Source organism: Perognathus longimembris, chromosome 5 (assembly GCF_023159225.1).
Source record: "Perognathus longimembris pacificus isolate PPM17 chromosome 5, ASM2315922v1, whole genome shotgun sequence".
Taxonomy (NCBI): Eukaryota; Metazoa; Chordata; class Mammalia; order Rodentia; family Heteromyidae; genus Perognathus; species Perognathus longimembris.
Genome location: NC_063165.1, coordinates 82,131,682 through 82,158,712, shown reverse-complemented (window position 1 = coordinate 82,158,712; position 27,031 = coordinate 82,131,682). Strand labels below are relative to the sequence as shown.

Here is a 27,031-nt window from a genome sequence, read left to right as displayed (position 1 = left end):
GCGACTCAAGGGGTAGAGATGTGGAGACGGAGCTTGGAAAGCCCAGGCACATTCAAGAGATTCTTATCTCCAATTAACTGGCAAAAAACAGAGCTGGAGGCGTGCTCAGGAAGTAGGGCTCCAGCTGAAAAGGCTGAGAGTGCAAGGCCTTGAGTTCAAGCCTCAGTTCTGGCACACACAAAGAAAGCAATGTGAGTTGTCACCAAAATATGCCTTTTCATTCAAAAAGTGAACATGAACTAGATTCCTGTTGAGTAAAATGCTCACGTCATTTGCCTTTTGTGGTGGTTACGTGCGTAGGTCACCTCGCCCGGGCTCACGGGTACCGAGCTAGTGGTTAGAACATGGCGTGTGAGCGTGTCTGCGCAGTATTCACAGACAAGATGAAAGGTTGTGTCGGTAGCCTGGGAACTAGAGCTCTGTCCTCAGCAGGGGCAGGTGGCGACGCAGAAGGAAGGGGGGACATTTCAGTATTGCAACTCCTGAGTCTTGGGTCTGTGGATTGGGAGACTTAGGGCAGCCCCTCCGCTCCCCCACCTGCAGGCCTGGGTCTTTGGCCTTCAACACTACTGGTTGTCTTCGGTGGTAGACTAAATTTCATCTGGCTCTTCAGCTCCTGAGTGTCCTATGGAACTTCTAGCTAGCACTCTGCCACTTGAGCCACAGCGCCACTTCTGGCCTTTTCTATATATGTGGTGCTGAGGAATCGAACCCAGGGCTTCATGTATACAAGGCAAGCACTCTACTACTAGGCCATATTCCCAGCCCCAATAAGTCCCTTCTGTACTCTGTGCATTTTAATTTTTTCCTTTTTAAAAAAATATTTTTGTGCCAGTCCTAGGACTTGAACTCAGGGCCTAAGTGCTGTTCTTAAGTTTTTTTTTGCTCAAGGCTTGTGCTCTACCACTTGAGCCACAGCTCTATTTCTGGGTTTTTTTTTTTTTTTTTTTTTTTTGGCCAGTCCTGGGGCTTGGACTCAGGACCTGAGCACTGTCCCTGGCTTCTTTTTGCTCAAGGCTAGCACTCTGCCACTTGAGTCACAGCGCCACTTTTGGCCATTTTCTGTATATGTGGTGCTGGGGAATCGAACCCAGGGCCTCATGTATATGAGGCAGGCACTCTTGCCACTAGGCCATATCCCCAGCCCATAGCTTTTTTTAAAAAAATATATTGGAAATAAAAGACATGGACTTTCCTGTCTCAGCTAGCTACAAACCACGATCCTCAGATCTTGGCCTCCTGAGTAGCTTAGGATTACAGGTGTGAACCACTGGTGTCCAGCTTCTTTTCCATCTTTTTTTTTTTTTGGCTAGTCCTGGGCCTTGGACTCAGGGCCTGAGCACTGTCCCTGGCTTCTTCCTGCTCAAGGCTAGCACTCTGCCGCTTGAGCCACAGCGCCGCTTCTGGCCGTTTTCTGCATATGTGGTGCTGGGGAATCGAACCTAGGGCCTCGTGTATCCGAGGCAGGCACTCTTGCCACTAGGCTATATCCCCAGCCCTTCTTTTCCATCTTTATCAACATCAGTTACTCAGGGGCCTTCATTTGGACCTGTCTATTCATGTGTACATACTATCAAACTCCCCATTCATCTTTAACTCCTTTGATTATTCCAGTTATTGCTTACAGGGCATATGGGCATTCTTCTGGTTCTACTTCTTGGGGGATTGCTGACTGATTAATACAGTTTGCCACGGTCTCTCTATTTTAAGTGTGGGGAAGTAACAGAGAATCTTCACTTTAGAATGTGGTTTGGGGGGCTGGGAATATGGCCTAGTAGCAAGAGTGCTCGCCTCATATACATGAAGCCCTGGGTTTGATTCTTCAGCACAACATATATAGAAAAAGCCAGAAGTGACGCTGTGGCTCAAGTTGGCAGAGTGCTAGCCTTGAACAAAAAGAAGCCAGGGACAGTGCTCAGGCCCTGAGTTCAAGCCCCAGGACTGGCAAAAAAACAAAAAAACAAAACAAAAGCAGAAGAATGTGGTTTAGAGCACTTCGCCTGAGCTCCAGCCTAACTCTTCCTGAACTTATGGACTCTTCTCTTAAACAAGCCAAACCATGGCCTTAAACCTCAGCTTCCTTATCTGTAATAACAGCGATGCTTTGAGGCCATCCAACGAGACCATAATAAACATTGAATAAATGCTAACAATTATTCTCATATGTCAAAATAGCCAAGAATATGGTCAAGATCTTATTCCCCCTGATTTGGTCTCTGTAGAGTTTAATAATAAATAAAGCAGTTCTGAAGAGAAGGAAAAGGATCACTTTGTATTGTTGACTGGAATGGAATGCTATTTTAGGAAGACTTTCCCATGGAAAAATTCAGAATTGAGACACGTATTGAGCATCTTAGTTCAGGGTGAAAATTAAATTAAGTTAGTACTCATTAATTTAATAGTTATAAACTGAACTTTAGATGATTGAAAGCGGTATTTTCCCTAATCAAAATTGAACTCTGCTACGCTCTACTCGTGCATGAAAGCAGAATGTAGAAACCTGTAGAAAATGTTTCAAGAAGCAGGGAGGGGGGTGAGGAGGAGGGCTGGAGGGGGGTGAATTTGTTAGGGGGTATTTGCATACATGTATGAGAAGATCACAATGAAACGCCTTTGTACAACTAATATATGCTAATAAAAATGGAAAAAAAATGGAGCTTTGTTGACTATAGAAGTTACTTAAAACAAATCAACGTTCATTTCTTCCTTCCTGTCTACTGTTCTCTTTTTCTTTGGCCTTGCATCTCCTATAGTTACTTAAACAATTAGAGTCAATGTTATAAGCCACAATTGTATGTAGGTGGTCCATAAGAAAACAGCAAGCATGATATTTGAGTCAAGATGGCCACATGGTTGCTCTACTGTTCAATTTCTAGTGCTCAAGTCAATCAGATAGACTCCATTAAACACTGAAGAATGGCCATGAGCCAGATAATTCAGGAATCTTCAGAATAGACAAAGAGACATTTGTCCCAAGATACCACAAGAATGGAAAGAGGAGAAGGGAAAGTGTCTCATCAGAGTTTTAACTCAAGATAAAATGCCTAGTTGGGTGATGGACATGAAACCTTCAAAAATGTGAGCATGGGAGACAACAGAGGAACTTACAGATTTCCCTTTTTGAAACAGCAGTTGGTTCCCGGCTAGCGTAAAATAGCGAGTTTTCCACCTTCTGATGAATTTCCATCGGACCTGCTTTTCTTTCAGTTTTCCTTCCATGAGGGGCTGGCCATCTTGATTTACAACTTTGGAAGAAACAGAAAGATCAAACCATTCATTTCTCATGATGGATTTGGCAAGTGATCATAGTTCGGAACGATACAGCAAACCAGAACCTGCCAGCATATTTGCAAAGTGGGCTAATAAATTGTGAATTTAGCTAAGCTTGTCTTCTCACTGCCTAAAAGAATGCACATTCAGACAAGTTGGTGGGGAAGTGTTGAAAACCCTCAGTGAGATTTTCAAAGGGAATTAGTTCACCCCCTGAGCATGTGGTTAATACTGGCTCCTGCAGATGCCCCGCTGTCTGTGTTTCGGGGCGGCCTTGCTTCATTATGTTCTGTTCCATAGATTTAAACAAGTCCTGCTGCTGGTGCAAGTTTGAAATTTTGGCACAAAGTAATTATCAAAAGCTCATTTCCTATTATTAATTTTCCTAGTAACTAGGTAATCGACAACAAAATTCTATTGCTTGTGACATATAAGCTGCTTTGAAATGCAGCTCTATAAATAGTCATAGGTCAAGCATATTCAGTTATTTGGCATCTGAAGTCCATGCAACACTCCAAGAGATATTGTCCTAAAGCTTCAACTCTGAGCACCAAAGGCAAACACACCCCATGCTCCTTGCTTCTGTGCCCTTCCTCAAATGACCCATCTCTGCTCTCCTTACCCTCTTCCCTAGTCACAACTGCCCGTGGCTTATTTCAATGCAAAATGCTCCTTTGAGAAATCTCTGCCTGACCTAGATCCCAGTAGATTCCATAGTATGTGTTATCCCAACACACAGTAGGTTTCTCTTACATCAGAAGTCATCATTTGTGGATAGTTATGGGTGTCTGTCTACTTAACATCTTTCCTCTTTTACTGAAAGCCCTGGATGGACAGGATCTGCTTTGTGCATGGCTGAATCACCAGACATCAAATATGGTACCTGGTAAATAGAAGTATTTGTTGAATGATTAGTAATTTTATCTTGAAGTACAGCGTGTGATGATTACACTTAATCATCCAATCTGAACACTCATTACAGTGTCAGAAGTTGAGATGCTGAGCTGAAGGTTTTCATTTCTTTTACCTACTATGTAAGATTTAAATTTATATGAAGGCATCTGAGCTCAGTAGAAAGCTCCATTTGGAGTAGGACAATAATTTATACACGTGAGCACACATACACACAGACAGGTATATATGTTCAATTTCTTTAGCACCTTCAAAGTAAAGGCATTTACTTTTTGATGGATAATCTGCACATATCTGACCCTGCCTCGAAATACTAGTTGTGGGTTAGCTGCTTTATTCTAGAAGGAGGATAGAATGGAGCAAAGGGGACCGTGAATCGGAAATACAGAGAAACATCTCTTTTCTGCTGTGGTAGTAGCACTGTGAGTGAATGGGTTGTCCCTGCTGGACTGGCTTTGGACTGTGATCTTTAGATCTCAGCCCCCTGAATAGCTAGGATTACAGATGTGAGCCACTGGCAACTGACTCTGAATTCCACTTTTTATCAAGACCCTTTTGCTGTTGGTTAGGTCTTCCACTGTTTCATTAAATATTACTTTATTAGATACCTACCCTTCTAGGTATCTGCCAGGAGGGAGGTTCAGAGACAAATGAAGCCTTGTAATTCTTTGAAACATTGAGGAATGCAGTTGGCAAGCCACTAGCAGCAGTTATAGCCTGGTGGTGTAGATTCTGGGGGAGAGCTGGGTTCCAGCTCACTGACCAAAGGGGCTCCTTAAAAATGGGGTTCAGGAGGCAGGAAAGCTTCTTGGCCCAGAGACTGCCAGAACTGAATTCCCAGGGTGAAGTAACACTTACGAAGATGAAGGGAAGAAAGTTCTACTGACAGGCTCAAAGGCCAATCATAGCAAAGGCCAAAGCTGAGAGAAGGACATGAAATGCACTCCAGGAACGCAATTCATTCTGCATGATTGGAATCTGGATAGGAGACAGACAAGGACTACAGCAAGAGACTTGAAGACAGGAGACCTCAGGGCCTGGGCACTGTCCCTTGGCTTTTTCACTCCAGGCCAATACCACTTGAGCCACACCTCCACTTCCTGCTTTTTGCAGGCTAATTGGAGATAAGAGTCTCATACATTTTTCTGCCTGGGCTAGCTTTGAACTGTGATCCTCACATCTCAGCCTCCTGAGTAGATAAGATTACACGCATGAGCCATTAGTGCCCAGCTATAACCTACTTTATTTTATTTTGTTGTCACTTGTGGGGCTTGAATTCTGGGCCTGGGCACTGTCCTTGAGCTCTTCAACTCATCGCTAGTATTCTACCACTTGAGCCACAGAGTCACTTCCAGTTTCCTGGTGGTTAATTGGAGATAAGAGTCTCACGGCCTTTCCTGCCTGGGCTGGCTTTGAACAGCGATCCTCAGATCTCAGCCTCCTTTGTAGCTGGGACTATAGGCATGAGCCACCGGTGCCAGGCCAAACCAACTTTTAATTCTGAATAAAGATGCCAAATAACGTTCAGTGGCAAGAAAGCATCCAGATTCAGTTAGTCCCACTTGCTTTCCATGCTCTCTCCTTTGCCAAGGAGAAAGTCTTCCAGTTTCTGGTACTAGCTGGAAACTGCCACCAGGCTTCTGTTTGTGCACTCTGTCCTGGATTTCTATTCCTCCCTTCCATTCCAGCTAACGCCCATCTCAGCTTCTGCCAATGGCAACTCAACTGGTCTGCTTCAGGCACATCTCTGTGCTGGGTGCTTGTTGGTGGCTGAGCAGAGCGATGTGTGCTTTGCTGTGGGTGTGTATCCTGTGAGACACTGGATCTGTGTCAGGTGAGACTGCCGAGCACACAAAGAGGCAGAGCAGTCAGGCAGTGACATGAGAGAGACCATTCAAGTCTGCCCCTGACTGGGATCAGGTTCTTGATATTCGTGTCTTTCCTGAACAGGCTCCCACATCATTAACAAGCTTACTGGGGTTCTGTGCATGTGTGGATTGAGACAGTTTAGTATAATATTGAAATCAGGTTCCCATACCCTTTGAAACTTTATCTACAGCAACTTCACTTCTTATGAAAAAAAAAAAGCCTTTATAAAATTATGGATGCCCACATGCAGAAAACTAAAAGTGAATCCCAGTGTGTTGTCATGCAATAGTATCAATTCAACATGGAACAAAGATCTCAATGTCAGATCTGAAATGGAAACTACTGCAAGTGGGAATAGGAGAAACATTAGAACTCATAGGCACAGGCAGAAACTTTTTGAAAAGAGTCACAGGAGCACAGCAGATAGGAGAGAAACTTGACACATGAGACTTCACAGCTAAGGACATAGTTACCAAACTAGAAAGACAGCCAACAGACTGGGGGGAGATCTTTACCAGTTATACATCAGATAGAGGCCTAATATCCAAAATATAAGGGAAGCTCAAGAAATTAACCCTTCCTCTAACTAATAAACCATTCACTAAATGGGCAAGGGAACTTAGGAGAGATTTCTCAGAAGAGATAAGAATGGCAACAAGGGGCTGGGGATATGGCCTAGTGGCAAGAGAGCTTGCCTCGTATACATGAGGCCTTGGGTTCAATTCCCCAGCACCACATATATAGAAAACGACCAGAAGAGGCACTGTGGCTCAAGTGGCAGAGTGCTAGCCTTGAGCAAAAAGGAAGCCAGGGACAGTGCTCAGGCCCTGAGTCCAAGGCCCAGGACTGGCCAAAAAAAAAAAGAATGGCAACGAAACACATGAAGAAATGTGCATTATCCCTGGCTATAAAGGAAATGCAAATCAGAACAACTCTGAGATTCCATTTCAGCCCAGTTATATTGGCCAACATTGTGAAGTTGAACAACAAATGTTGGTGGGGACGTGGGGAAAAAGGAACCCTATTGTACTGTTGGTGGAAATGTAAACTAGTACAACAACTCTGGACAGCAGTCTGGAACCCCCCCTACCTTCCCCCCCCCCACAAAAAAAAACAACTAAACTAAACAGATCTTCCCTACTACCTAGCCATACCACTCCTGGGCATCTACTCAAAACATCACAAATGAGGATACTGTCATGAGACTTGCATATCCATGTTCATTGCTGTACTCTTCACAATAGCCAAGTTGTGGGAACAGCCCAGATGCCCTACAATAGGTGAGTGGATCAAAAAAAAAATGTGGTGCCTACACACAATGGAATTTCACACAGCCAGTAGAAAGAATAAGATTATGACATTTGTGGGGATAGATGGACCTAGAACAAATCATGTTAAGTGAGGTAAGCCAAGCTCAGAGAGACAAATGGCACCTATTCTCTCTCATAGGTGGAAACTATGTCTTAAATACACGGGGACATAATAAATTATACAGGCCTCAAGGCATCACATACAGTGAGACTAAAAGAGGATACTCAGGAGAGGAACAGAACGGCATAATGCATATATGTATCTGATCCTACAAAATAATATTTATTGAAATGAATTCCAAGATATGGAAGCAAGAGGGTTTTTCTTTTTTCTTTTTTGCTGCCTTTGTTTCCTTTTCTTTTTGTTCTGTGTTTTTCATTTATCTGTTTGGGGGAGGGTAAGGGGAGGCACAGAATGGAGGGACAATTGGACATAAACCCTGTGGGTGGGATGGGAGGGAAAACTGGGAGAGAGCGAGGGAAGGAGAGGCATTGTCCACAAGACATGTACTCTTTGCCTGACTGAACTAGGGTTCCATTTTATACAATCAGAACAAACTGGTAGTCAGTGTCAACATGAAATTGTGACAACGTGCAGTTTCTACAAGAAGCACTGCATGTTTCTGTTCCCTGACTTTTGGCAGATAAGACAGTATCCGCACAATTGTGGAAGGAGCAAAGGTATCACACAACGAGCTCAACCACTGCATACATTCACATCGGGGCTCTCTCATTACTTTGGAAGTTTCCGAAGGCTGATGTTGAAATGAATGAAGTGGTGTGGTGTTAACAGACTCCAGGCTCTCTGTGGCCCGGGGATTGGCTTCTCAGAGGTCAGAGGTCACACGCCCATTTTCACATTGGCATCCTGGCCCATGAGAACAGTGCCCTTCAAAGGAGACTCTCAAGTGCGGTTCTAGTGCTTTCTAGTGTCTGAAGAAACCCCCTTACAGTGAAGGCCTTCTGAGTCCTGATTGCATTCTGAAGCCGTCTCTCCTTGCCCATGGGATTTCCAGGGACAGCACACTCTCAGGCACATATTAAGAACCGTTTCTACAGGGGAAAAGTGACAAAAGGTTGTGCGAATGGAAGTCTCCCATTTTCTTTAGAACTCAAGGAGACCCTCTGCTGACAGTGGCATTCGCATTCTACCTATCTAGTGACTGGGAGAGAAGTCATTGCAGTGGCTGGTTTCGTCAGTGGCAGCTTGAGTCGCAGGCCTCCCTCCCTTGCAGGGGAGGGAGTTAAGAACAAAGGCTCTCGCATGTCTTGAGAAACAAGCATCAAAGTCAGGACCCAGTTCTTCCTCCTGCTGAAACATCTGACTAAATAGAAAGCCAGCTGCTTTCTATTCCCCAGACTGGTCCAGCACAAGAGCTATTCCTGTTATGCACACTGTGCAGTCCCTGCGGATGCAGGGCATTTGCATGGGTTTCCAGAAAGAAGTTGTGTTCTGTTACACAGAGTTGCTCAATCTTGATTCTGGTTTTCATCTGGAGTCAGAGTGAAATTAATCCAGCCAGGCAACTCTCCCAGGATGACTGAGTTATTTCTGTGGCTTTTCTAGTCTAGTAAAAGTACTTTTTTATCAAATGATTACCAAAAGTGAATCCTTGATTGGACTGGAAAGTGTTTCTATTGTAACCCACTGGCCTCATGTGCTAATTTCCCACACATTACCACATTGAACTTCCTGCTCTTCTGGTAAAAATCAGTCATTGAAGAGGTTGATAAACTTAAAAGAAAATTAGAATTCCCCTGGATCTTTATTGCATATTACACTACCTTGGAATTTCACTATTCCATGGCCTTAACTTGGGTTTGGACTAAACGTTTGAAGTTGAGGCTGTGGATTCAAAGCCTGGGCAACCCCAGAAGAACGACTTCATCTCCATGCCTTGGTTCCCTTGTCAGTAAAGCAGAGTTCACAGAGTGGCAAGAAAGTGCGAGGAATGCAGAGGAAGATGCTTGTAAAGCTGTGCACGTGCTAGTTTAGGCGGATGCAGAGTTTGAATCCTAGCAGAGCTGCTGTAGCATCCGTCCTCTGAGTGGGTGGACACTGACGTGTCACCGATCATTGGCTATTGCGCAGTGAATTTCTGTGTGCAGACGGGGAAGCTGGTGGGAAGACAGCGAGAGCATTCCACCTGGGGTGGGCGTGACCACGTGTCCTCCGTTTCTAAGGCCTCCCGCGGCTCAGTGTACACACTGTGGGAAGTACTGGGTGGTTTTGGATGTAGGTACTGAGTCCAGGGCCTCACTTCTATGACATTGCTGGTCAGCTTTGGAATACCAGATATGTGAGAAACATCACTGTGTTGTTAGTCAATCCCTAAAACAAAACAACATCAAAAAACCCCACCCAAACCCAGTGTTCTCAGCCTTTTGTGGTGGAGTTCACTCCCACTTGGACTCTGGAGGCTGGCATGGGGTCGGGCCTGGGAGAGGTGCCGTGGAAACGTTGAGTGAGACTCGAAGGCTGAGGACAGCCTCTGCTTTCATAGGTGGTGGCCTCTCTGGAGGAGGAACAGCTCCACTCTCCATCTGCTGGCTTATGAGGCACTGGGTACGGCCCGGGGCCACAGCTGGTGAGCTAATCGCAGTCTTGAAGCATCCACATTCATGGGCAAGACAAGGCAGAGCTGACTGCTCTTTTAGAAATGTTATACATTATCCAGCTGGGCACTGGTGGCTCACACCTGTCATCCTAGCTACTCAGGAGGCTGAGATCTGAGGACCACAGTTCAACGCCAACCTGGGCAGGAACGTCTGTATGACTTCTATCTCTAATTACCCACCAGAAAACCAGGAGTGGGGCTGTGGCTCAAAGTGGTAGAGTGGTAGACTTGAGCAAAAGAGCTCAGGGACAGTGCCCAGATCCTGAGTTCAAGTCCCACAACAGGTCAAAAAAGAAATATTATACATTATTCACTCAATCAATATTTATCGTACACTAAAGACATACAAGGAGGTATGTAGGATATTCTCCTGTACGCCTTCTGGCCCTGATTAGATTCTGAATCCTTTACAGAGCTGCAACACTGTACCTCATTTGTATTTTTACTCCAAAGGTCATGCTGTAGACACACAACCAATGCAACAAGAACATGCCCAGGGGTTATAGTGTTAGGCTCACTGTGACAGTACACAAGATACTCCCTCGTTGAGACCGTGTTGGAACTTAGGACTTAAACAGAGCATGAATGTAGATACGATGTCTAGGAAAATACATGTGAAGCCAGGTGCCGTGGCTCACGCCTGTCTTCCTAGCTACTCAGGAGGCTGAGATCTGAGGATTGTGGGTGGAAGCCAGCCCAGGCAGGAAAGTTGGTGAGACTCTCATCTCCAAGTAATCACCAGAAAACTGGCAGTGGCACTGTGGCTCAAAATAGTAGAAGAGGAGCCTTGAACAAAAGAACTCAGGGACAGTGCCCAGGCCCAGAGATCGAGTCCCACAATTGGAGGGAAAAGAAAAATACATATGGGGGCTGGGGATATGGCCTAGTGCTTGCCTTGTATGCATGAGGCCCTGGGTTCGATTCCCCAGCACCACATATACAGAAAACGGCCAGAAGTGGCGCTGTGGCTCAAGTGGCAGAGTGCTAGCCTTGAGCAAGAAGAAGCCAGGGACAGTGCTCAGACCCTGAGTCCGAGGCCCAGGACTGGCCAAAAAAAAAAAAAAAAAAAAAGGAAAAAAGAAAAAAGAAAAATACATATGGACACCGTATTATATAAGAACTTTCATTTAGGTTAAGTGTATAATTTGTATGTTTACAGAAATAAAGTGAAACCAACCACATATATAAACTCAAGGAATAACTTTTCTTTTTTGGGGAAAAAAAAGAGTTGAAAATAGGAGTTCCCTCAGACTTAAATGAGTTTCATGTAGCAAAAGAAAATGAGCAAAGAAACCCAACCACACTGAGGTTTTCAGGGCCAAACATTTTGATCCAATATGTTCTGCTATAAAATATTGGGCCTTGTTTGGGTTTTTATTGCTGTATGTTCTCAGTCTATATTTAACTGTGAGAAACACAAATAAGAGAGAATAAATGTGCAAACTGTTCTTTCCAAGTGCATGGCAGTGAATCTTGGAAAATAGATACTCAAGGAGCACATTGTGTGTTTAGCATACAGCCCCATTTCTGAGGCCTCTCCTGGGCAGATGCAAGGAGATATTTATTGAACTTGGAGTGAGAACTTTGAAGGGATAAGTACCTCATTTCATCATGACCTCCAATAAGTTGCTTTTAGGGTATTTTTTTTTAATGAAATAAGACCTAGGTAGAATGTTTTATAACAGAGCCAGTCAATTCTCCGATCCCTTCTTTGCTTGAATTAAAGTTTGTGAAAGTTGAGATGTTCACTCTGGTACCAGCTCAGACCAGACTCATCAGCCAGGGGCGATCTGTGCCTCACAATGGCTGGCAGGCTCCGCTGCCGGCGTTTCCCGTCCACGCCTATTCTACGGAGCAATGCACTTTAACTGGTATTTGTGAGTCCCTCACTCCTCCATCTGGCCAAATAAACACACATTCTCATTTCCGTCTCTACACTTTGGCAGTGACTCAGTGACTAGACACCCCGCAATGGGTCATCTTTAAGAAGCAGGGAACCCCCGAATGAAAGGACTGAGTGCAGGTGGCCTAATCAATGGCTTCCTCCGTGGCGGCTCATCTATGACATGGCCTTGTGGAAGACTGCATTTCCAAAGACAACCCGACATCGTAGCCATAGCCTCCCCTCCACCTGTTTCCGATCAGCCAGATTGTGTCCTGGACCACCAGTGTGGACACCAAGTCAAAGGTGTAGGGGTTACAATACCAGGACACAGAACATGGGCTCTGGAGTCGGTTGGGTTCAAATTACCACAGGTAGTTGTCAGAAATCCCTCTTTGCCTCAGTCTCCCCACCAGTAAGCCAGAGATAAAGACGTCATGAGGTTATTATACTGGCTAAATGAGATACGGTGTCTGACATGGTTAGTGGCTCACATGATTTTTATTAGGGAAGGTCAGTAAACCAAATTCCTTGAGCAGCAGAAAAGGAGAGGAAGGGCGAATAACTGCTGGTCAGTCATTCTTCAGACCTTTACTTCCTCTTTAAGTCTTCCACTTTTTGCACAGTTCAATCATCAAGCCACACCGTGAGGGCTAGCCGGGGGGGGGGGGGGGGGTAATGTGCGCTTGCTCGCTCACTGAGCTCAGGCTGGCTTCTCTTGCTCATTCCCTCTTTGTCTCTCTCCCTTCCGACATCTTGCCTTCCCTTGGATGCTCGCTTGGGTGCCATGCCTTTCTCAGCATGAAGCGTAGCAGGGAATTTGCCTAAGAGGAAGGCCGACTAGAACAGGGGGCTCACAGGTTCTAGGCCACCTGGTGGGTGCCGCTGGCTCTCTGCCGTGGTGGGGGCTTCTTACCACTTGCTCTTTCAGGGTTGTTGCACATAAAACACTGCCACGCTCCGGCTGCTTCACTGAAGCCAAACACGTCGAAGAACCGCACTTCTTCCAGATGGAGCTGAACCTGGTCCAGAGCCTGTTCCAGAAACAGGAAGCACACAGAATGTGACCCGGAGGGCCGGCTGCTTGGCAGGCTGACCCCAGGAAAGGAGGGCACCCCGTCGAGACAGTGGGTGCTCTGATCCTGCACCCTCAGTGCTAAGGACCACAGGGAAAGTACTTGGTAGATCAGAGTTGGGGTAGTCAGCCCTGACTCTTCCATGTGTGCGCACGCGCGTGTGTATATGTGTGTGTGTGTGCTCATGTGCGTGCGTGCACGTAAGTGTCCAATTGTGGAGGGGAGGGCTTGGGCTTTGGGCTCTGGGACAGGTGTGACAGTCTGACCTAGATTGGGATTTTCTTGCCTCCAGTGGCAATTCAGAACTGCAGGGGCCATCCACATGACCGGGGCTGAAGGAAAGGCTACATTTTTTACTTACATCTTATTTAATATCGACAACCAATGTATTCATACCAAAATATTATTTTTAATATAATGTTTTTTGTTATTATTGAGGTGTTCTACAGAGGGGTTACCATTTCACAAGTAAGATAAGGAGTGCATTTCTTTTTTAGGCAATGTCACTCTTTCCTTCCCTGTTCCCAGTTCCCCCTCCTGTCCCGGCCCTCAAGTTCTAAAAACATTACATTTATAAGGTTGGCTTTGCATTGGGTTGATGAGAAATATGGAGAAATGCTCATCTGGTTCCAGAATTATTTTAGTCTTACTGCTTTACCTTAAATACAGATGCAAAATTTGCATGGTATTCCATATTACATCTCGATTGGTTTTAATGGAAATTAATGCCTTAAGTTATTTATCAGCAAGTTAATTATTTTTGTTTTCCTCTGAGAGGCTGAGTAGAAACTGATATACAGAAGGAAATGCCTTTTTTTTTGTGCTGGTCCTGGGGCTTGAACTCTGGGCCTGGGCACTGGTCCTGTGCTCTTCAGCTCAAGGCCAGTAATCTACCACTTGAGCCACAGTGCCAGTTCTGGTTTTCTGGTGGGTAACTGGAGATAAGAGCCTCACAGACTTTCCTGCCCGGGCTGGCTTTGAACTATGATCCTCAGATCTCCGCCTCCTGAGTGGCTAGGATTGCAGGTGTGAGCCCCCGGTGCCTGGCTCAAGAATGCCCATTTCGATCCAGGCAAGATATGTGTGAGACACTAAGCTCTGGAGAGCAGGCGCATGTGTGTCTTGTTCCCACAGCTCGGTGCCCAGGGTGGAGGTTGGTATCAGGCATGGAACAGTATCGTCCCTTTACAGGCTCAATGCAGTCTGCTTCCGGCGCACTACATGAACATTTAAGGAGATTTAAGGTCAGTGACCTTACATTATGTATCTAAAACCAAACAACTACTAAACATAAAAAGGTCTAAAATAGACCTCTCAGTGGATCACAATAGCTTAACAGCTATGTACATATGATCATATAAGACGAGGATAAGCAAACTCTATTGTTGACATTATATTTAAAGTTCTAGGTGAATTTCCTTTGGCGTACGCCACTTGGCTACTGTATATGATTTTGGTGTTGTATATATGCCTACCTGATCTAGGGAAGGGAAAGAAAAACGAGGGTGTAAGATATCACAAAAGGGCTGGGAATATGGCCTAGTGGCAAGAGTGCTTGCCTCACATACATGAAGCCCTGGGTTCGATTCCCCAGCACCACATATACAGAAAACGGCCAGAAGTGGTGCTGTGGCTCAAGTGGCAGAGTGCTAGCCTTGAGCAAAAGGAGGCCAGGGACAGTGCTCAGGCCCTGAGTCCAAGGCCCAGGACTGGCCCCCAAAAAAACCGAAAACAAAAACCTAATTCATGAATGAGGGAGGAGGTAACAAACAGTACAAGAAATGTATCCAATGCCTAACGTATGAAACTGTAACCTCTCTGTATATCAGTTTGACAATAAAATTTTTAAAAAAAGATATCACAAAAAATGTACTCACTGACCTATTATGTAACTGTACCCCTTTTGCACAACACCTTGTCAACAAAATTTAATTAATAAAAATAAATAAATAAAGAGAACATTACCAAAGACTGGAGCCAAAATACTACAAGGACAGGGATTTTGTCTGTTGTGTTGGTTGTGGTAAAACTTAGCACCTAAAAATGCCTGGTATAGAGCAAGCATTAAAAGGTGCTTGTAGAATAACAGAATACATACTTTTCAGCACTGATTACTGAGACAATGAAGACTTGGGCCTTGGGCTTAGCAGAAAATGCTGACTACAGCATTTTGTATTCCTAACATTTAATAGCTTATTACAGGCGTTCCAATAGCACTGTATATATTGGAATGCCTTTTTTTTATAGAAGTGATTTAGGGTGTGTTCCATGGGAAAATGAAGACTTGTTTCTTTTCTTTTTTAAAAGAATGTTCCCCAAGATAATGGTTGAAGAAGCACCTGAGGGTTTTGTAGGTTTCAAAGGATGAACTCCATATTAAAATTTATGGGGGAAAAGCAGATGTTCATAAATAGCGGTTTCAAAACTCTTCAGTCTCTGAAGTCTGGAGGTGGCCGTTGGTATGCATAAGGCCTTTCGGCTTCTCACACAATTAAGGATCAATTTTTTTCATTCCTTACAAGCACTGCTAGCAAACAAAATGCTTCATATAGTACTCAGGGGCTCTTTGTGTTTCCTGTTCGGAGACCACACTCCCAGGTGGTTGCTGCTAATTCACATTTGCCTTAGCAAAAAGTTACTTGAAAAGTTTTAGGCAGATGGTGATCTCCACTCGTCTGCAGCCAGCAGCAGCCTGGCCTCTTCAGAGGATTGAGGTGTTAAACAAAGACGGGGAATGAGGCTCCTAAGTGGGCAGGAACAGCCCCCCAAGGGAGAGAGAGACTGAAGCACACACAGCCTTTCCTCGCAAGGCTGTGAGGAAAATCAGAGTGAAACCAGTCACACAAGAAGCAAGCACCAAGCAACGACTGGTCATCCTAAATTCTGATTTCTTACATGAGTGTGCTTGAGGTCATTGTTTGTCTCTCCTGTTTATCTTTACCCTTCTGGGTCCTGTAATGTCCACCGGTGGTTCTTTTCCTTCTCCTCCTTCTCCTTCTTCCTTCTTCCTCCGCATCCTTCTCTTCCTTCTCCTTTCCTTTTCTTCCTCTCTTCCTTCCTCTTCTTCCTTCTCTTTTACCCTTCTTTCTTCCTTGTCATTCTTCTCTTCTTCCTCCACTTACCTCCACCTTTCTTCTCTACTCCACTTTCTTCCTGTTCCTCCTTTCCTCTCCTCCTTCTTCTTCAAGATCACAACTAAAATCAGTGCATTGTGAACTCTCTTTATGACAACTAGACTGGAGGAGAATGATAAGAAATAATTGAAATGTAACTCTCAGCCACTCTCTGAGTTCTAATGGAGCTTTCAGCAGGTGAAGACCCTCGCCTCATGAGTTTACCTGCCTATCTCCTCTCATCGAATAAGGGAGAATCTTTCTTAGCACTTGTATATGAATCTTATGACACACACACACACACACACACACACACACACACACACACACACACACGCTTCATTCAGACATACGATTCATCCTGTGAGCATATAACCATACCAGACTCTCCTACTGGCCTTGGAGCAAGCTGCCACATTCTTAAGAATGACATGAAACTCTGAATGACTTCTAATAGCCAGTAAGAGATCAAGTCTTTTGATCCACAGCCACAAATAAATAAGTTCTGCCAATAGCCTGGCCTTTTGATTCTCAATCTAAGTGATGATTCTATTTAGAGATGTCACATTTGCCCAGGTTTATTTTAAACCAAGTCCCGATAAAACATGAAGAATATTGAATTTCAAATCATTTGTGCCCACTTGAAAAGAACATACAAAATCATCTCCCCAGGCACAACACAAGACTTTCCTGACAAGCGTCATTTAGCTCAAAATAGTGAAGAGTCACTGCAGGTGAGAAAAATAGGTTTTTAAAACCATTGGTTAGATGGCTTTTCCTCTGATTTTAGAAAAATAAGTTATTAATGAAGACAGTAGGAATCTAGGCAATATAAGAAGTCTCTAGCAAGCCTCTTAGGAGAAACACAAACCAGGCGGCGTAGAACGATGAGAGGATATTTACGACGTTGTTTTGCTGACAAGTGACAGCTGGAGTCAACACGATGGGATCTGTGAAGGTGCATAGTAGCCCCTGATGTCATACCATGGTCATGACATCTTCAGGGGACCCTGCCACAGCCCCCCAGAAATCAGCAGCCCATGCGCCTGGAAGAACCGTACATTCCTATCCTGAAGCTATCGGTGTGCAGACAGAAGACACAGGCGGACCTCGTGTGCTCTGTGCGTCTCCGAGGACAGAAAGACTCGGGCCCCGGAGCTTGCTGGGCGCCGGGCTAGCCAGGGACACCGTTCCACCGTGCTCTCACCGCTTTCCTGACTCGCAGGGAAGGGTTGGGAGGTGTGGCTGAGGGGTGGTTTGGTTCGGAGGCACAGAGGAGCCAGACAGAGGGCAGGGAAGCAAGCAGTGCAGGCCGGATTGGAGCCCAGACCCCAGGTTTCTAGCCATCACACTTGGATGTGCCCCACCACAAGAGGCGCAGTTCCTCCTCACCCTGTGGGCGGGGTGTGCGCAGGCAGCCATGCTGCCGTGTCAGCAGGAGGGGAGGAGGGACTCATTGAGGCTCCGATTATTGAAGAGAAGGTCTACACCACTCAGAGCAGAGCACACTGTGTAGGAATGCATACCTTGAGTCCCTCAGGAGTAGAGTTATTTCATTAACTGCTCACTGCACATTTTTCTTTTTCTTTCTTTCTTGTTTTTTGTTTTTTTTTTTTAAATTCCTGGACTGATGCAGAACATCTGTCTGACTGTGAAAGAATGTTCAGGACAGTAGTAAATGGACATGTTGCATTCTGGGAGAGTCTGGCTTGTGAACACTGACAGAAATAGAATACGTGTGGTAAGGAAGGATTTCAGGGGGATCCAGAAAGCTCTTCCATGCCAATTCAAAATGTTCAGAAAAGTGTTTGCACAATCTGAGGCTAAGTACACGTGGGTGGTGGGTAGGGGCTATAGTAGGTGATATTTATTAGCATGATAATAAACAGGACTACAAAACAACAGGCCCTTCCTTCCGTGGCGCTAGATTTGAACCGGAGGCTGCATGCATGTCCAAAAAGTGTCCTACCAACTCAGCGCCCTTTTCTGAGGTTTTGGCCTTCGGCTGCCATCTGTACTTGATCCTAAACCGGGCTCTGTCCTCTTCATGTCTTCTTCCAAGATTGCTTTCATCTTCCCTCGCTTGGGCCATCTCCGTGGCCACAATGCCTCTGTATTTCCATTTGTGTTTATCTAATCTAGCTTTCTGGCCTAAATTGCTCCACATTTGGATTCCCATTTGCCACGGGCCCACTGGGCCATCTCCCAGGGGTGACAATCCCACTGGGCCATCTCCCAGGGGTTGTGTCCTGGTGAGATCAAAGCTGACCAGGAGGTCCCCATGTAAATAGCACTGGCCTTCCTCACTCACGCCCCCTAGTGGCCATATTTGACCCTTGGCCAAAGAAGGATGGGATGGCCTCTCCTTCCTTTTCATCTCCTGATTTCCCCTTAGCTGCTTAGACGCTGCCATCAGATTCTGCTAATTTCAGCTCACAGCCTGAAAGTCTGGAAGCCCCCCAACCCCATTTAGACTCCCGAAATCCCAAAGCCCACCCCCAAAGAGCTTGCTCTGAAAGGCGGGGTTCCCCGTAACTAACCTCTCTCAGGGACCTATCTATAACAAGTTCACTATTTACCTACTTGTGCATTTATTTATTCAAGTACACTCCAAGTGCCACGTCCACGCCTCGGGGGAACATCGCAAGGTCTCCTTTTGTCCCGTCCAGGTCAGTGTTATTTATGCTCCATCATGCTAGCCAACTGACCTGGGAACTGTCAAGCGTGTTTGCAGCATCGGGGATAGCCATTTCCCAGTGGCGTCCAGATGGGGACATTTTGCTGCAGCAGTAGGTTTGATTGAATGATTTTTTTTGTTTCCGTGTCGGGCATAGTTTTAGACCTTGTTTCCCTGTGCTTTGGGAAGTGGACCTGCGCCGGCCTGTTGGCGAGCTGTCTGGTGCTGAGAATCTGGCTCCCCCTGCAGGGCTGGGTGGCAGGGCCCCGGGAGAATTACTGATGTCCTCTGTGGAGAGCCTGTTCCTTTCTTCAGCAAGCCAGCTGCCTTTTCCTCCTTTCTCCAACAGCCATATTTCATAACGGGCATGGGTCATCTAGAATGGAGTTTCTTTCGAGCACATGGCTTATCTTACTGCATTTACTTATGTAACACAATGTAACTTCATATTTCCTTCACTATAAAAGAAATGCACACGTGGAGAATTTATAAGTGCTAATCTCACCTCCACCGCCTGGCCGTGTTCACATTTTTGTGCATTTCCCTTTGGCTGTCTTAAAGGGTAGTCCTCCATTTTAGATCTTTTCTATAAATAAGTGTGTATCTTAAAATATGGTGCTTACCACTCATAGCTTTGATGTTATTAGATATTACTGATAAATAAGATATTTCATGATTTTAGGATATTCTTTTAAATGAATATCTCATGATTTTATTCTCTCATCCTTAGACATTTAGATTGTTTAAAAACCATCCCCAAATTCTTTTCTGTGTGTATCTTAAGTTTTGTCCACATTGTGGATTATTCTTTGGAACAGATTCCTGGAAATGCAAATCATGATATGAAAAGGTATTGTCTTAAACTTACTTAGAAAATGCAAAGCCTCGAATTCAATTCTCAGCATCACCAAAGAAACAATGAAACAAGAAACCTATTAGAATCAACAACACTAACAAGAGTACTTTCAAATGACTTTCATTGGGCCTACAAAACCTTCCAGTAACTCTCCTATACACTCAGTGTCAAATATTTCACTCAATCCCCAAAACATAATGAACTAACTACACTATTGTTCCCATTTTATAAATAAACAGAAGAGAGATTAATTTTCTCAAGGTCACAGAGTTGTGAATAAACATCGTGACATGTCAGGTTTCTGGGTGGGATGAATGAATATTAGAAATATGTTAATGATGAGTATGTTTGTATGTTAGTGCTTTCTAACCATGCTATTAATGTTGAGTATGTTCCTATGTTAGTGCTTTCTAACTGTGGTGTTAATGATGGCTATGTTAATATGTTAGGACTTTCTAACTGTGGTGTTAATGTTGATTATGTTCATATCTTAGTGCTTTCTAATCGTGGTAGGTTGAGTTCCAGTTTAATGTCTAGCGGGGTGAACTCTGAGATGAGATGATGATAAAAAAAGAAAGATAAGCAGATGAAAATCTTTTGAAAGAAAAATAAAGGCTATCTCTAGACATTGAAGCACACAATAAAATTGCAATTCTTAAAATGCTCCAAGTCCAGCCTAAGCAAATAGACACTCCCCTAAACGAAACCTAGATACGCGGAAGATGGACGAAGGTGCAGCCCTCAAGCGGGCAGAGCTTTCCCGGTTTGCCCTTCCTTGCTAGGCTGGGTAGCACAGTGCTGGGCGCGCAACAAGCTATCAACAGGGAGTATCAATCATCAAAATAAGTGACCACGGCCATTTCCCCCGTGCATCCTGGAGGTGAAGGGACCGTGAAAGCCACTGGCAGGGCAACTCTCAGGCCACAGTGACACCAGGGTGTCACCCAGCACTCCTGTGGTGACAGCATCTCTTCTGGTCTCCTGATGAAGGTCTTGGTCATGTGACCTGCGTCAGCAGGTGGACCATGGTCACTCTAAGTGGATGCTTCTTCAAGGCTGGCCTTGAACTTGTAACCCTCCTCTCTCAGCCTTTTGAATGTTGGAATAATGGGTGTACCACCATGCTCAGCACCAATTTAATACCTCTTCATGATAGACTTCAGCTTTAAAAGTCCAAGAGTCTATTCAAGAGCAAGTCCTAGCTGAGTGCTCATGGATCATACTTGTAATCCTAGCTACTCAGGAGGCTGAGATCTGAGCACTGAGGTTCATAGTCAGCCTGCTCATTCGAATCCAAGAAACTCTTCTCCAGGAAATCAGCAAAAAGGTGGAAGTGGAGCTGTGGCTCACGTGGCAGAGTGCCAGCCATGAGTGAAAAAAGTTAAGTGAGAGGGTGAAGCCCTGAGTTCTAGCCCTTGTACTAACACACACACACACACACACACACACACACACACACACACACACACTACTATTATAACAAATCCTGCAGAAGGTTACATTCTATGCTTGGGCATTTTCTCAGAACTGTCTTCCCACTTTGCCCAGTGCCTGGATCCCAGGTACTGAAGATCCCAGGTGCAGATCCCAGGTCTGAAGCAAAACCTCATTGCAGGAATGGATTCACAAATGTCATCACCTTCAGATTACTAGTGTGTGCACGCGTGTGTGTGCATGTGCGCACACGCACACATGCATTACTGTGAGAATAAAGCAGGCTCTGCGCAATTCTCACAGCTATTTTGTATGCAGAACTCTTCATAAAAGATAGGAGAGAGCCAAATGGAGGGGGAAGTCCTGGGCAGATAAATTTGCCACACAGTGTACATTCCAGGTATCAAAGTTTTTCTATTACTCATGAATAAATGAAATTATGAAACCTCAAGCATTACAGTTAAACTTACCCTAGAGGGAAATGTATTGGTATGAAATAGGAGAAAGATGAATCAGTATAATTCTAAGCATGGAAAAATCTGGTTGCCAAGTTTTCTTTGTTAAATCTCTTAGGATGTAGAATAGGCTGCCAAGTTTTAATCTACTATGCCTCCAGTAAAAATATGGTTCACGATGAAAAATTTATGAGACTCTGATGCATTGTCCTTAAATGAGGCAACAATTGAACATTTGAATGAAGTATGCAAGGAATTCCATTTTATTTTATGCTGATGCAATTGTGGTATTGCTTTTTTTAAGCAACTACTTCTTGTCAAATTCTTAAACCAAAGCCAAAAAATAGTGATGAAATAGTTGGATGTGTCTTTAGTCTCTTACAGACTCATAAATAAATTTCCCACTAGTTACTCCCATTGCTCGCTGGGCCGCTTTTCCTTCACCCGAAGAGATATGGAGTGTCACGACGTCACAGTTTGCTACTCATGTATACTGTGAGTTATTGGCATGTTTGTTTCCCTTCTAAACAATCAAGCAACGGGGGGGATGTGAAAGTGGGTGAGTCCATTCCACTTATAATTAGGTCAGAGATGGGGCTCTGGGTTCTGTCCACCTTGGGGTGTCCCCAGATGGCGATCAGGTGCTCTGTATTTCAGCAAAGGATTTTGGATGTTTCCAAGGAAACGTCAAATGTCTGAGAAGATGGATATACTTGTCCTGATTAGGATATTACACACCGAATGCCTGTATTTAACCATCCCAGAATACCCCATACTTATGTTGCTGTTGTTGTTGTTGTTGTTTATGGGGCTTGAGCCCACGGCCTGGGTACTGTCCCTGAGGTTTTTTTGCTTGGTATAGTCTCCGTGCTTCTGGTTTGGTCAGGAGTCCTCTAGAAATAACCAGAACCTGTGAGTTCCCCAAAGAACATAAAGAGAGAAGCTGGCAACATTTGCTAGAGTAGACCAGTAACTGTTCTTTGCTCTCCATGTGTGCATTTCCCTGGTGTGATCCCGTTTTCAACATGGCCTCAGGTACTGGTTGTGAGCCCAATCTCGAGCCACGGCTTCCGTGTGAGGGCCATGCTGGTATTTCAACCACCCAAGTCTGTGAACTGGTGTTACGCCGTGGATCTGAGATGCTCTCAAAGGCTCTCCTGTGAAAGGCTGGGTCATAGCTATGGCATTGCTAGAGGCGGGGGCTAGTGAGAGGAAGTTAGATCCATGGCCAAGTTCCCCACAGGAGATGTTGGGACCTTGGCCTCTTCCTCTCTCTTTGCCTCCAGCTGTTGTGAGGGGTTCAGCTCCTCCGACACTTGGTCCTGCTGTGATGGGCTGCCTCCCTGCAGGCCCTAGGCAATGGTGCTGTTTATGGGCTGACATCTCTGAAATTGTGATTCCCAAACGAACCTTTCCTCCTCATAAGTTGTTTGTCCTGGGCATTTTGTCACAGTGCCCGAGAGCTAACCAACCCAAGCAGGACGCTCATTTCTCCCTACCTCCTCGGCTTCCTTTGTGGTATCTCTTTCTCAGGAGGGTGCCATCATCCATTTGGACCTAAGCCACATCTGGAGTCTTGCTGGAGTCTTCCATTTGGCTTATCAGATAGCAAGCCTTGGTCAGCTGACTTCCTTGATATTCCTCCAATTCATACTCTTTCTACAACTTCAAACCTCTGTCTTGTTTATGCTGCTATAACAGAATGACTCAAGTTGGTAAGTGATAAGTAGCAGAAATTCATTGGTCATACTTCAAGGCCAAGGCTCTGGCAACTTTGGTGTCGGGTGAGAGTTTGGTTGTGGCTTCCAGCATGGCACTGTGGTCACTGTCTTCTCGCTTAGCGAAGGGCAGAGGGCTTAGCAGGTTCTTGCTAACATGTCTATGAATCCACTAACCTCATTCACAAGGGTCCTCCATACAAGACGTCACCACTTCCTAAGGACCCTGCATCTTTATGCCAGTGTGTGCCACCAAGTTCCAGCACAAGGACGCTTGAGGGACACCCGACTTCAAGTCATGGCAGCCTTGTCTCCCACGGAGAACAGGCCACCTCTGAGCAGACCTGCCTCCTGCACTGGGTCTGGGACTCTTGCAGGAAAGCGGACGCCCTCAGATGCCCTCTGCCCACCACGTCAACCACAGGGGCCTTGCCCTGCTTCGGGCTCCACTCTTGCTCTGAGACTCAATCACTTGTGCCTCCATCCACCTCACCTGCACGGCCTCTTTCTGCTCAGCTTGTCTTCATTTTCTTGCTCCTTGGAACATGTGGATGACGAAACCCAGACAAATATGGAAGGAAGAACGGAGAGACACCGGGGAGCAGGTGCCGACGCCCTGTTGCCCTGTTCCTTCACAATCCTTGAGTCTGCAGTCCTCATGTCCAAGGTGCTCCAGTTCCACGTGGTGAGCGCGGGTTGTGTGGTCAGTCAGTGGGCCTCACAAGACCATGGACTCTGTCCGCAGATGACACGTGTCCTGAGTCCACTATAGACTCACAGGAAAGGCATTCCTTTGTAGATAGGGTCTTTCTGTGGCCCAGGCTGCACTGAAGCTTGTAATCCCACGTTTACCTCCCCGGTGCTGGGATTGTAAGTGTGTGTACCATGCCTTGAAAGTCATTACTTAGTAAGAAGGGAAATACTGAACTGTTAAGAGCAAGGGAAAATGGTTCAATGCAATCTGTAATCTTGGTTGAAAAGAACTACCTAGAAGCTGGGCACTGGTGGCTCCCACCTGTAACCCTGACTACTCAGGAGGCTGAGGCTTGAGGATCACATTTGAAGGCACTCAGGGCAGGAAAGTCTGTGAGACTCTTCTCTCCAATAACCTATTCAGAAATATCCAGAAATGGCTCTGTGGCTCAAGTGCCAGAGTGCCAGTCTTGAGATAAAGAAACTCAGGGACAGCGTCCAGGCCCTGCATTCAAGCTGGTCTGGCACAAAAAAATAATCACAATGAAATAAAATACCTATCCACAGAGAGAAGCCTTTACCTTCTGCTGTGGAAATGTGGACTCTGTCATGGCGGCTTCGAAACTGTGGGAGCCCCCTGCCTGCGTCTTGTTCCACAGGGCTCGGAGGCGCTGCACGGAACCACTCTGGATGGACAGCGGCTCAGGAAACAGGCTCTGAATGGACATCAAGAAGACAGACATCTCATTACTCGTGGCCCAGAGACACCAGTGTTCAGTCCCACCACCCTTTGTGGCCTTGGGGTGAACTTTCAGGTGATTTAAATTTCAATGAGACAATAAAGAGAGCTGTCCTGAAGAGCAAACTCATTAAAGGCTAGAATGTGTGACTTTGAGAATGCTAGGAAGTATGAAATTGACAGAAAAGACAGCTTCAGTACCCAAGAGTAGCCTGGATTTGTAATCACTTGAGTGACAACTGGGTTTTTATTGACCCCCCCAAGCTAGGATTCACCCAGAAGATTTTATAATAAAAAAAATTTTGGCAAAAGAAAGAAGCCATTACAGTAAAGTAACAAGAGAAACACTGCATACACAGACACTTTTTGGTGATTTTGCTTAAACAAATAAATCAGACAAAATCAATAAGACTACATGGAGGAAAAGTTAGGTTTTTTTTTTCCCTAAGAAACTAACAACTCTTAAGAACAAAACCAAAGACAAATACCAAATCACTGGTGAAAACTGACAAATGGGAGTAAAGTAGAAGAAAACTAAGATCATTGTTTCAAGAAAAGAAAGAGCAAAAAAAAAAAAAACAAAAAAAAAACCACGTTCTCTATTTGTTCTTGCAGTCAGTGCGGTTCACATCCAAATCTGGGTTGCTCTGTGTGAGATGCTACGAAGAATTCTTCAGAAGACTTTTTTCCTGTAGGAAAAGTTGATGCCTCGAACTCGGCCAGTGTGTATCTGATTACTACAGTGTCACCGCAGTTCTCAATGTGCTGTTCATCACTGAGATCCCTTTGTCCTTGATAGGGCTGACCTGAAAACTGGAGTAACTAAATATACGTTTTAGTGTTAAAATTATAACAGCTTCTAAACCCTGGTGATGACTCCATGCTAGAGGGCTGCACCCCCACCCGTGAGACTAGTTTCTTATAGTTTGACATTTAAAAATGTAGGGAGCCCTTGTTCACCTCTATACCTGGGTAGCAACCATGGTAACGGACAGTAAAACAATGATCATAGTCATAGACTATAGAAATAACCATAATAGTAGTAGAAATGCCATGGTAACTGTTGGGTTGGTTTACTTATGATTGAGTACTGGATTGTTTTAGCCCGCTCAAGCTTGCTTAGTGGTAATGGGGAAAACATGGTCGCAATTGTTAAAATAAGGTTGGTAGTAGGTCAGCCTGACCGCAATATTCTGCTTCTGTAAATGGCTTGCTTAACCCATTTGTGACTTGCTGTACCCCCTGCACTAACCCCCTGCATCAGTGCTACGTGACCACCTGTTGTCAGTTCCTGATATCGAGGCCAGTTCCTGTTATCAAAGCCAAAATAGATAACTGAAAGGGTAGATAGCCAATGGAAATAGGACAAGACTTGCTTGCTAAATGGCATCCAATCAAGTATCTGCCAAGTGGGAAATACCCTGCCCCTGTAGTAATCACAATGAAAACCCTGCCTATCTGAGGGCCGGGGCTCTCAATCCAGGTCTGCTGTGTCGGTGACGGTTGGGAGTCCAGGCTTGAGCTTGCAATAAAGACTCTGGTGCGTTTGCATCGGTATGGGCTCCTTGGCGGTCTTTGGGTACCGGAAATCTGGCATAACATCCTCAATAAGCCTGACTTTATAAAACAGCATGATTATTTGGCAGGTGATGTCTATAGGATTTATTGCAGAAACATCTTATTAGATATTTCATTTATCTTACTCTTTGGCTTAATATTCGACTATACAACATTGCACCCTGTTTTGTCTTATCTCCCTTTCTCTGTTCTTCCTTCTCCACCCCGTATCTCTTTATCTTTGCTTTCTAAAACTTAATCGATTCTCTTTAAGTAGTTGTACGAGGGGGCGTTTCAGTTTTGAACATGAGCCCAGAGTGAAGAGATTGTTGTGTGGATGAGCCAGCAATCTGAGTTTGCCTTGCAAAATTCCTCACCCACAAACACGGAATGTGAGGTCTCCGCAGTGACCCGCACTTTATCATCTCCACTGATATTTTAGACAACAATTTTCTGCATCTAAGACAAGTGTTCCGAACAAAAGCCACTGTGGGAATTCACGTTTTGGCACGAAACTTTTCCATTGTTAAGTTCAAAGGCCTTCTTTGTGAAATTTCATCTAATCAGCGGAAAGAAAAAGTAGCTCACTGGTTTGTCTTATCATTGCCCCAACGGGTATGTGCACAATAAAATTAATTGGTTTGGGAAAGACTATAGAGGACATAAAGGCTAGCTCTAGAAAAGGCAAGCTGTCTCTCCAAATAAGATCTTTTTTTTTTTTTTTTTTTTTGCTGCTGTTTTGCAGAAAGGTATTTTCCATCGTTTTGCTTGTTCTTTGCAGTGCGGGGTCAGGGCCTCCCGTGAGCGTTCCGGCTCTGACGTCACCCCACGTCATCTTTAAAAGTGAATTCC

At 44.9% G+C, this 27,031-nt stretch overlaps 1 protein-coding gene across 2 annotated transcripts in view; it reads right to left on the bottom strand.

The window, feature by feature from the left end:
* The window catches only part of Veph1 (ventricular zone expressed PH domain containing 1), a 111,006-nt gene that overhangs the window by 3,508 nt on the left and 80,467 nt on the right, over positions 1-27,031 (bottom strand). Inside the window, exons 11-13 of one of the 2 annotated variants that reach the window (XM_048347213.1) lie at positions 24,465-24,599; positions 12,778-12,895; positions 3,109-3,245 (exon numbers count right to left, since the gene is read on the bottom strand). In XM_048347213.1, coding sequence (XP_048203170.1) covers positions 3,109-3,245; positions 12,778-12,895; positions 24,465-24,599 — 390 coding nt within the window. The remainder of the gene's footprint in view (positions 1-3,108; positions 3,246-12,777; positions 12,896-24,464; positions 24,600-27,031) is intronic. The other variant, XM_048347214.1, reaches the window with a different exon arrangement.